Source organism: Sturnira hondurensis, unplaced genomic scaffold, assembly GCF_014824575.4.
Source record: "Sturnira hondurensis isolate 20B ecotype Veracruz unplaced genomic scaffold, ASM1482457v3 Scaffold0017394, whole genome shotgun sequence".
Lineage (NCBI taxonomy): Eukaryota > Metazoa > Chordata > Mammalia > Chiroptera > Phyllostomidae > Sturnira > Sturnira hondurensis.
In genome coordinates, this window is record NW_028090025.1 from 9,374,321 (window position 1) to 9,385,587 (window position 11,267).

At 48.2% G+C, this 11,267-nt stretch overlaps 1 protein-coding gene across 1 annotated transcript; it reads left to right on the top strand.

The window, feature by feature from the left end:
• The first annotated feature begins 357 nt into the window (after positions 1-357).
• On the top strand, positions 358-11,200 carry LOC119002062 (group 10 secretory phospholipase A2-like). Its single transcript, XM_037067739.1, has 5 exons — positions 358-695; positions 1,034-1,137; positions 4,197-4,347; positions 6,101-6,210; positions 10,695-11,200. The coding sequence occupies exons 1-5, from the start codon at positions 358-360 to the stop codon at positions 10,835-10,837; spliced, it is 846 nt and encodes a 281-aa protein (XP_036923634.1). The 3' UTR covers positions 10,838-11,200.
• Positions 11,201-11,267: the final 67 nt, after the last annotated feature.

Below are 11,267 nucleotides of genomic sequence, written 5' to 3' on the forward strand. Positions count from 1 at the left end.
TTTTCATAGCGGGAGGCAGATGGAGGTTTGGCACCCTATAGTAATGAATTCGGATCTGGGCACTCGCAATTCTCGGTTCTTAGCTTCCCCGAGCCTCAGTTTTTCCCTGTGAAATGGGGGCGCCAGGGGTCTGAGGTTGTGATAAGTACATGCGCTGGTGCCATTATAGCTCATTGTAGCTGGTGAGACATGACCACCGTTAGTCGCCATTACTTTTACTAGAGCTTGGCCATGGAAAGGGAAGGAGTCCAGGGTTCCACTCTCAGAAGCAGTTACGGCTAGAAATCAACAGAAACTGATGCCACTGAGTGGGGACAAAGGGGAAAGGATGTGTGTCACAGCTCTCATCTCCTTTCAATGCCGAGCCGCTACTGCGCCTGTCTCCTCCACTTCATATGTCCTTTGGAGGAGGCCTTATTACCCTTGACCAGACGGAAGCCTGAGGCAGAAAGGGTGAGGGGTGCGGGGCTCGCTCGGCTCCTACACGATTTCAGCTCTGTCTGTAACCAGAACCCACTGCGTGACCTTCCGCAAATCTTTGACCCCCTCGGTTTTCCCGACTGTAGCGGTGGTGGGGGCTGGTGCAAAGAGCTGGTTTCTAGAGGCATCTGGAGCAACAAGTTTTCTACATTTAAAGTGTTTAAAATAATTTCAGTATTTCCCCCTCCTCCAAGTCTTCTCCTTTTGGAGGCCAGGTGAGCGCTGGGAGGGGGCCGCAGGTGATAATATTAACACAGCACACTTTTTACGAGTTTGCTCTGTGACTTCATCTGTTCTAAACTCCTTTCCTCCGTAATTCCCCCAAACCCTCATCCGAGAGTTTCTGGGCTGGATTCTCTCTCACGCCTCGGGCACCCATTCCTTTTCTTGGCTCCCCAGGGGCCTGACCCTGCCGGGCTCCGCCCGGCCCTGAGGAAAGGTGATGGCAGGGGCGGAAACGGGCAGGGCGGGGCGTGGGGGAAGGGGTTCGGCCGGGGCTTGGTGAGTACAGTGGCCCGCCAGATCGGGCTTGGTAACTACGCTGGCCCGCCAGATCGCCCCACACCTGCCACCATCCTGTGGGTCAGCTGCCCCTGTGCCAGCCAATAATGCTGCCTCTGCTGCTGCTCCTGGTACCCGGACTCCTGCCCTGCGCAGGTGAGTGAGGAATGGGCCCCTCGAGGGGACCCAGGAGTTCGCGGGACTCCTTCAACCCTCTCTCCTGGGCCAGGATTCCTGCTCCCCACCCCTCTGCAAGGACTCCAACTTACCAGAGCTTTCCAAGGTCCCAGGAGCTCTGCAGCCTGAGCCCTCCTTTCTCTGCCTCACTGACACGTTTCTTACCAGATTTCTAAGAACCCTGTCCCCCAGCCCACCCCAAGAGCTTCCACTCATTAACTCCTCCTAGGAACCCAAGTCTAGCCCAGTCCTTCCTTGGGTGGGGGGGAGGGGGGAGGGCTCAGGGAAGCTCAGTGTCCTCTTTAAACATCCCCTCCAATCACCGTATCCTTCTTCACCCACCAGCCCCTCCCCATTTACCTGGCCCAGGATGCAGTGAACTGACTGTTCACTCACCAGCCCCTGGGGCATGGGAGGTGGGGGTGGACATCAGAGGCCCGGAGGAGCAGGGGAAGAAGAGACTCGGGGCTACCTGGGGTCAGGGAAGACCGTAAGGCTACCTTCTTGGGTAAGAAACCCATCCCTGGAGAGGTTCCCTCAGTGGCTGCCCATTTCTGAGGTGTACAGGCACACACACTCACAGGGAAATACATAGATGCTGCATTATATACATACACACCCCCAGCCTAACCTGGACACTTAGGTGTATGGCTCATGAACAGGCTCACACACAGACATAAGCAAAGATACCCCAAGGAAAACACACACACACACACACACACACACACACACACACACACTCTCAGGCCTTGGAAGATAGGAAGCTTGGGCAGCCATGGCACTCCCAGCGAGGCTGCCGTGGCCAGACAGAGCAAACAGACCCCAGAGTGACCTGCCCCACCTACACTGGCCTGGAGGGAGTGTTTTCCTTGGTTCCAAACCCACTGCTGGGCGTCTGCCCCATGCTTGGGTTCCCCATAGGGCTGTACCCAGGACACTGAGATGCCAGAACATAGTTAGGTCACGGTGGGGGACTTCTGGGGACAGCACAGCTGTGAGGTATAGGATTAAGACTGGGGTCCTGTCAGGTATGCTTGAGCTGGGGCTTGGTGCATCCAGAAGTCAAGGGACCTTTCCTGGAAGCCCAGTGCGTGCCAGGGGAGCTGAAGCTGCCTATGGCAGCAATCTCTCCTCAAAGAGCTCCCAGGCTGGAAGGTCACTCCCATAAGCAGATAGCAGCACAGTGTGACAAGGGCCCCTGTGGTCACCGGAGGGCAGGCAGATTCTAGCAGGTGAGCTGGGTGAGGATGGTGTGAGGGCATTTGCAGCACAGGATATATGTGATGGGGAATTGAACTGGAGGAACAGGCAATGGTGAGCAAGTCCGTGTGGTGGGCATTGAGAGAGGACACTGGAGAGGAGGGAGGGATGGGCTCCTGCCAGGCCTCTGGAGCTGTATCTGGAGGGTGATGGGAGCCACGGGGGGTTTGAGGTAGAGGTGTGGGCAGCTGGGAGCAGCACTCGGCAAGTCCCGAGAGAACGAGGACTAGTCATCCAGAAAGGAAGGGGAAGCGTTGAAGTCTAAACTTGTTTTTTTTACATTTTGTTTTATATTTAACTTCTCTCTATTCCCCCACGTGAATATGCTACTTTCTCCACTGTGGAAAAAAAAAACCCCAAATTAGATTTAATTTGGTTCAGTATTCTTCAAAAAAGTCAGTGTCATAAAAACTTGTTCTAGATGAAAAGACAAAAAAGAGACATGGTGACCACATACAATGCATACATCTCTGTATTGGCAGCCCCAGAGCAGTGGGGAGCGGACTCCCAGGAAACCCACCCCCTGGGTGTGGGCTTCTGCTGTGAGGCTCACCAGCCCCGTGACCTGGGAAGGGTCCTTTCTCCTCTCTCTGTCTCACTGTCCCTATCTGTAAGTGGGATTACTGCTACCCAGAAGATAAGGAGGCTGTGCCAGTGACCACAGATGATGCCTGGTGCAGGCTGAGATTCAAGGGACTGCATCGCCTGTTATTGCCCTGACTTGTGTTTGACCAAATGCCAGAAAGAATAGGCTCATTGCCTTCAGAAGGAGGAGTTGCTCTGGGATTCTCTGATGCCCAGGTTACAGTGGGTTTGGAGATGCCTGGCTTTGAGGAGTGGCCTCTATCTGCTCCGTGCCCCTCAGCTCTGCCACCCTGGCAGACCTCCTTGCCCGGATGTTCCTGGGCAAGGAGGGACAAATGCTGGATTGGGAGTCAGAAGCCTAGGTTGGAGCCCCCAGTCAGCCAGGTTCTTGCTGGCGTGCGACTGTGGGGCTCATTCTTACTGCCCATGCCTCCTCTTGCTCACCGCTGAAAGGCAGGGTTTTCAGTGCACCTACTGTGCACTGCTCTGTGTCAGAGGCATGGCTGGGCTTGGGCCACAGGGCCTCCCTGTGTGGGAGAAAGTGGGGCCTGGGCAGTGAAATGAGAGGAGATTGAGAGGCCCCCAAACCAGAGATTGACAGAAGAGGTGGTGTTAGTCGGGGGCCGAGGGGGGCGGGGGAAGAACCAGGGACAGGGAAGCCCCCATAGGGGAGCCCTCCTTGGTGGCAGGGACCCTGTTTAGCTCATCTCTGATGTCCAGTACTCATCACAGGTAACTGGACAGACATTTGATGTCCAACTTGGACTCTGACTCTGTCTAGAATTGACAAGGGCAGGAGATTGGGAGTCAGGATATTCCAGGAAGGGACCAGCCTATGCACAGGTCCAGTGGTGGGATCTTCCAGATGCTGTGGCTCTGTGTCTTGTTTTCTCTTTCAGGGCTGCCTTGAGGATATTGGTGATAATAGTTAGAGCTTGTTATGTGCCAGGTGCTTTACATTTATGGCCACACTTTATTTTATCAAACGAGATACACTTATCCCTCTATTTTATAGATGAGGAAACCAAGGCACAGAGAGCTGGAATAAGTTGCCAAAGGTCACACAGCTTGGAAGTAGGAGCAGAATTCAAACCCAGGCAGTCATCTAGGCTCTTCTTATGCCAGTAACTTTCCCCAGGGCCCAGGACCAAGGCAGACCTGACTTTCAGCCTCTAACCTTTGTTTCTCTCCAGCCTCCTGGAAGTCACATGTGCACTGGCGCGGACTGATAGAACTGGCAGAAACCATAAACTGTGTTGGCTCCCGCACCCCCCTAGCCTATGTTAGCTATGGCTGCTATTGTGGCCTGGGTGGCCGCGGCCAGCCCCTGGATGCCATTGACTGGTAAGTCCATGCTTGGGCCAGGCTTAAAGGTCTCCTACCCTCTGGGGTAGTTAAGGCCTATGAGGAAACAGCACATGGTACTACCTTGCAGGCAGAGGGCCTCCGGGTAACATACTGATAAGGCCAAACCTTGGTGTCAGCTGCCCTCTTCAATCTGGCTATAGGATGATTACTTTGGCTAATAAATAAATACATAAATAACAAAGTTGATCAGACTTCAAATGTACCAGGACCTGTTTTGAGAACACCTTTTCAATCCTCACAACAATCCCATTACAAAGATGAGAAAACTGAAGCACAGAAAAATTGAGTAACTTGTCTGGACCACATAGCGAGTAAGGAGTCGGGGCTGGGATTTGAACCTCAGCAGTCTTGCTGGCCTCATGGCCCTAATCAGTGCAGCCTGCTACCACGTGAGAAGTGCCGTTCTGTGCTATGGGTGTGAGTGTATATCTTTCCACGACTACTTCTCCTTTACTCTCATGGCCGTCCTTGGAAACAGGCACAATGGCTAACCTGTTCATGGACAAGGACCTGAGACTCAGAGAGGCATTGCCACATTCCCATTTCCACACAGCTGGCAGGTAGCCAAGGGCGGAATTTGACTGTATCTTTCCTAGCTTGGAGGATATGACTGTCACTAACAAGTCTTTACTCAGCCTTGTACCTTCAAGGCTCCTGCTGGCCACATCCTCCCACACTCTGGTTGGTTGTCTGGTTCCTGCCCCTTTGCAGACACAAATCAAGCATTAGCCCCTCTGGTGAGCCTTTCCTGAAGCCCCGGTGAGCATAGCACCGCCTCTGGCTCTGGCTTCCAGAATCCGCTCTTCTTAGCACACATCCCAGCACTTCTCACTATGCATGAGCATCTGGTAGCTTGTTTGCCTCCCCCACCCGACTGGGGGCTCTTTGAGGGCGGAGCGGAATCTGGCTGACCTGTCCTTGCCAGACTCAGCTGAGGGTTCCACACAGAGCAGGGCTGGTGGTTGGATGGAGGTAATACCAGTGAATGAATGAATAATGGGCAAGATTTGGGACATTTGTGGGTGTTCCTCAGATCACTTTTCAACAGTAAATGACAATTATTATTGTTATTAGTAAATAATAATACTAATGATAACAATAATAATTATTATTGAGATCCTATTATGTAGCAGGCCCTAAGCTGGATTGGTTGCTGGTGACATGGTGAGGAGCCAGACAGAAATGGTCCCACATCTTAGAGCTCTAGTCATTAGGAGAACAGATGTTAATCTTGCTAATGAAGGTCTCATTATGAACTTGCCCTGAAGGGAAGAAACGTGGTTTTACGAGAGGGTGTAACAAGGACACTTTCCTAGGCTGGGAGGTAGGGAGCCTGAAGACATTCTGGGAATGGGGGCTCGGGCTTAGGCTGGGACTAAAAGAGGAAGAGTGGGTATAAGGTGTCCCCAGAGGGACAGGCGGGAGGCAGAGGGCATAGGCAGGAGGCAGCTTCACTCTAGCAACAGAGAGAAGACAGACTCTGTTGGAGCTCAGAGATTCAGCGAGTGAAGCAGGAGGGGCCCAGGCAGGGGCCAGGCTCAAACACGGCTGGGATGGAGGCAGGGCAGGATATCCTGGAGTCAGCAGAATTAGTTCCCAGGATAGGATTCTCAGGGACAAAGTCTGGACCAGAAGATGCTCACCCATAGCCCTGGCCTGCCCGGGAAGGTGGCCAGGAGAGCGGCCCTGCCTCTCCCTACCAGCTGGTCTGCTTGTCTGCCGTCCACAGGTGCTGTCATCAACACGACTGCTGTTACTATTATGCCCGGCAGGAGGCTGGCTGCCAGGCCAAGCTGGAGCCCTACTTGTGGAAATGCGTCGATCAGCGCATTGAGTGTGGTGAGTCCCCTGCAGCACCCACAGTGACCTCCCCGAGAGTCCCCGGGGCATCCCATTTGTAATAACTTACCACTGCTTCCAACTCTTCATAGGCCACTCTTTTGGATTTATCTAATATCTTTAATACTAAACACTTAAAAAAATAAACAAAGAAATCTATTTTTCTGCCGTTTGGACAAAAACTGAAAAAGATAGAAATGACACCAGATATAAACAACCTAAATGTCCTTCAGATGGTCCGGGGCATGTAAATCAGTGATGTATCCTCACGATGGAAGATTCTGCAGCCTGAAGAAAGGATAAGGTTAAGAAAGGACAAGGAGAGATGTTGAATGAAGAAGCAAATTGCAGAATAACATATTCAATAAAGCACTATTGCGTTTTTTAAAAATTTATTTAATTATTTTTCAAGTACAGTTTTCTATCTATTACTCCCATCCCATCCCAGCACGATTGTGTTAAGAAAGAAAAAAAAAAAGCTTGTAATTAGTACCGTACTACTTTCTATGGCTAATGTAGACATATGCAGAGGTCAGGAAAACATTCAGCTAAACTGAGGACAGCTGTGGTCATCTCTAGGGACAGAATTGGGTCGAAGGGAGTGATGGTAGAAGGTGATTTGATGTTCTTTGTAACATTTCCAAATTTTACAAAGAGAATGTCTTCATGAGTTAATTGAGAATTGAAAGTAAAAAGAAAAGGAATATACAGCCTCATATAATCTCTGCAAATTACTTTGACATGCATCAAAACAAAATAAAATGAAAATGTGGATGGATGACAGATGGCCAGATGACCTTCTGATGGGGTGATTAGTGTATCTCACTGTGGTTTTGATTTTCTTTCCCCTAATGACATTGAGCATCGTTTCATGTGCTTTTGGCCATTTTTATGTCTTTGGAGAAATGTCTATTCAAGTCTCTTGCTCATTTTTAAATTGGGTTATTTGGCATTTCTGTTGTTGAGTTCCAAGAGTTTTTATATAGTCTGGGTACTGCACCCTTAACAGATATGTGATTTACAAGTATTTTTAAAATAATTTTTTTTATGTACAAAAGTTGTAGTTTTGATAAAGCCCAATGTTTCTATTTTGCCTTTTTTCTTATTTTACTTATTTATTATTATTATTTATTTTTAGAGAGGGGGAAGGGAGGGAGAAAGAGAGGGAGAGAAACATCATTGTGTGGTTGCCTCTCACGTGGCCCCCAATGGGGACCTGGCATGAAACCCAGGCATATGCCTTGGCTGGGAATCAAACTGGCAACCCTTTAATTCACAGCCTGTGCTCAATCCACTGAGCTACACCAGCCAGGGCTATTTTGTCTTTTCTTAGTCACATGTGTGGTGTCCTGTCTAAGAAGGCATTACTAGATCCAAGGTCAGGAGGATTCACCCCCGTTTCCTTCCAATAGTTTTATCATTTGAATTCTTATGTCTAGGTTATTGACCCACTTTCAGTTTATTTTATTTTATATTTTTTAGCAAGAGGGGAAGGGAGGGAGAAAGAGAGGAAGAGAAGCATCAGTATGAGAGAGGAACATAACATCGGTCTGTTGCCTGTGACTGACTGAACCTGCCACCCAGGTGTGTGCCTGACCGGCAATCAAACTGGCAACATTTTGCTTTGCGGGATGGCATCCCACAAACTGGGCCATGCCAGCCAGTGCTTTCATACTCTTAAATTTTTTTTAATATTTTATTTATTTTTAGAGAGAGGGGAAGGGAAGGAGAAAGTGGGAGAGAAACATCAATGTGTGGTTGCCTCTCACGTATCCCCTACTGGGGACCTGGCCTGCAACCTATGCATGTGCCCTGACTGGGAATCGAACCGGTGACTCTTTGCTTCACACTCCTGCACTCAATCCACTGAGCTACACCAGCCAGGGCTCATACTCTTAAAATTTTTTAAATTGATTTTAGAGAAAGAGAACCATCGCTATGTTGTTCTCCTCATTTATGCCTCCATTGGTTGCTTCTTGTATGTGCCCTGAGCAGAGACTGAACCTGCAACCATAGCATATTGGGAAGATGCTCTAACCAACTGAGCCACCCAGCCGGGGCTGAGTGAACTGTAGTGCATGGATTGTGGTAGGCATCCAACTTCATTTTTTTGCATGTGGATATCCAGTTGTCCCAGTACCATTTCTTGAAGAAACTCCTCTTTCTTTTGTTGAAAATCTCTTGGCCCTAGATGGATGACATTTCTGGCCCTTAGTTTCCTTACCTTGAAGATGGGTGTTTCAAAGATGAAAAGAAGGGTTTATAATGTGATAAACAGGGGTTTATCCCATCTCTTGTCTCTCCCATCTCTTCTCCTCCCTTCCTCATCCTGATCTGAACCTCTCTCGGACCCCGCTACCTCCCACCAGAGAGAACCGATGGTCTGGTGTAACTTTCCTCTAGAACTCTTTCTTCTGAAACTTGGTCTGTTCTGGAGGAGAGGAGGCGATCATGAGTTATAAAGAGGATGTTCTTAAATACGCACAGATCCTAAGCCGTATCTTCTTAGTATGAGTTAGGGGCTGGCATAATAGTGAAGCTGAAGTAATATCGAGACACAACATTAACGTTTAGGACTGAAAGCACCCCAGACATCATCTCATCCAGCCTTCTCATTTAGAGTTGGGGACACTGAAGCCCAGGGAAAGAAGTGACCTGCTTAACGTGGCAGTGATGCGCCTGCTGCTGGGCACATTCCCCGTCTCCAAGCTGCCCCCTTCCGGTGTGGGTAGTGCCTTCTTCCCTTCGACTTGCATGTTCTGCTTACTCTAACCATGGGAACATGGTGTTGTTTATAAAATATTTATTGGTGGAGTCTGTGCCTGTTTACAGAACTGACCTCCCTGAACCAAATGAAGAGAACCAAAATATCTATTATGCATTTTTGGCTAAAAATATTCTCTTATTCTCGTTGGAGATATTCTGAACATAGTTGTTTACTTAATTACAGGTGTGGCCCATTTTCCATTTATGGGCCTGACTTAAATATATTAAAAAAATTTTAAACCTATAATAATATTTACTGGCAGGCCTTTATTTTAAACTTAACCCTTGGGAGCTATTTTTCCTTTTAAGTTTTTATTATTCTTGAATAACATGGTGCTGTTGGGTTATGAGGCTATGGAGCAGTGAGACCAAGTGTTGCTTTTGAGTCTTTCTTGCTCAGAGAGGAGGATGGGAACACAGGGAGGTACAGGCACTGGGTTGGAAGACCCTGGGTGGGAGTCCTTGGTCCACCCCTTCCCAGCCCTATGGTCTTGGACAAGTTACTGAATCCCTCTGAGCCTCATTTTACACATCTGTAAAATGGGAATAATAAAACTTAGATGCTGTGTTGATATGAGAGGCTTTTCTGTGTTCTCCCAATAAATATTATTGAGAAGCGACTCTGCCAGCCTCCATGCTGCATTTTAGGTAAGACAGAAATCTAAAATGAGGAGAGTGGGAAATTGTGTCTGTACCAAGTGCTTTTATAACTGCTGTGTTGGAAAATAAAGCAGGTGAACCTACTACAACATGGGTGAACCTTGAAAACGTGATACTCAGTGAAAGGAGCCAGACACAAAAGGCCACATAAGTATAGGACCCCAAGTATATGAAATATCCAGAATGGGCACATCGATAGGGACAAAAAACAAATTAGTATTGACAGGGACGCAGGAGAGGGTTAATGGGGAGTGACACCTGAATGCACACAAGGTCTCTCTTGGGGTGATAGAAATGTTTTAGTAGGATCAGATAGAGGTGATGATGACACAAAATCATGAATTTACTAAAATGGTAAATTTTGTTTTGGGAACTTTTCCTCAATTAAAGAAAGTGGGGATGCAGAGGGAGACTTATTGAAGATATCTTTGGATGGCAGCCTTTGCCCCACTGTAGAAGGCAGGCTCAGCCAGGATGGAGAGGAGGGATGGATGTGTGGTTGTTGTCTACAACAAACTCGTATTCTCGAAGGAGCATCTGAAGGAGACTCGGAGAAAGAAGGCAGAGAAATACAGGTGGAGCCAACACTGATTGAGTGCATGCCAAGTTTTTCCTGGGTACTTCACATAGGCTTCCCAAGAACCCGCAAAGTGAATAATGCCCCATTTTAAATGAAGACTTGAGTCATTTAGGCAAGGTCACAAAGCTAGAAGTAGCAGAGCAGGCATTCCTAAAAAAGACCTGGAGGGTCCCCTACTGCTTATCTAACTGGATCCTCAAATGAAATAGTGTAGTACTGATGCAAAAGAGAAGCCCAAAGTTCGTGTGGACTTTGGACTCTGCTTCTGAAGTCACGTCTCTGACAACTTCAATTTCCTTCTCTGCAAAATGGGGCCAACATCACCTTCCTCCTGGAGTTGCCAGGACGCGATGATCACTGGTGAACTGTCAAACATCCCACAGATGCCATGTGCGACCCTTCCTGCCAACAGTGTTGCTGGCTTCCCTCATGTTTACCTGCAACTCTCTGCTCTAATCTGTTTTCCCTTTTCTTTCAGAACCAACAGAGGACAAATGCCAGGAACTCTTATGCAAGTGTGACCAAGAGATTGCTTACTGCTTAGCCCAAACCGAGTACAATTTCAAGTACCTCTTCTTTCCACGTTTCTTATGTAGGCAGGGCCCACTCAAGTGTGACTGACTAGCTTGACTTGAAATATTTTTTTGCACAAGAAAATAAAACTATTTTTCACTAATCAATAGCCATATTCAGTTATTTGCACGAGGGAACTGAATTAAAGCTGCAGCCTGTTTACTTTCCCTCTCCGTCCCGGAACTTGGGGCTGGAGCCTGTTTGGTTTCCAGTTTGATTAAGGTCAAAATCCCATGTCTATTTATAAAACTGTAACTGTGTTTATGACTGTATTGGGTTTGGTACCATTTTTGAGGTTCAACCTGGATGAAAAAGCTGAGCTTGTCTTCTAACCTACCCTCGGTGAACAAACACCTGCTAAGTGCCTGGCCTTGTTCTAGGTACTGGGTTGAGGCAACAAACAAGACAACCACATGACACCCTTGTGAAGTTCAAGTCTCATGGTTGTGAGCTTAAGAAAGAGTATTCTAAAAAAGAA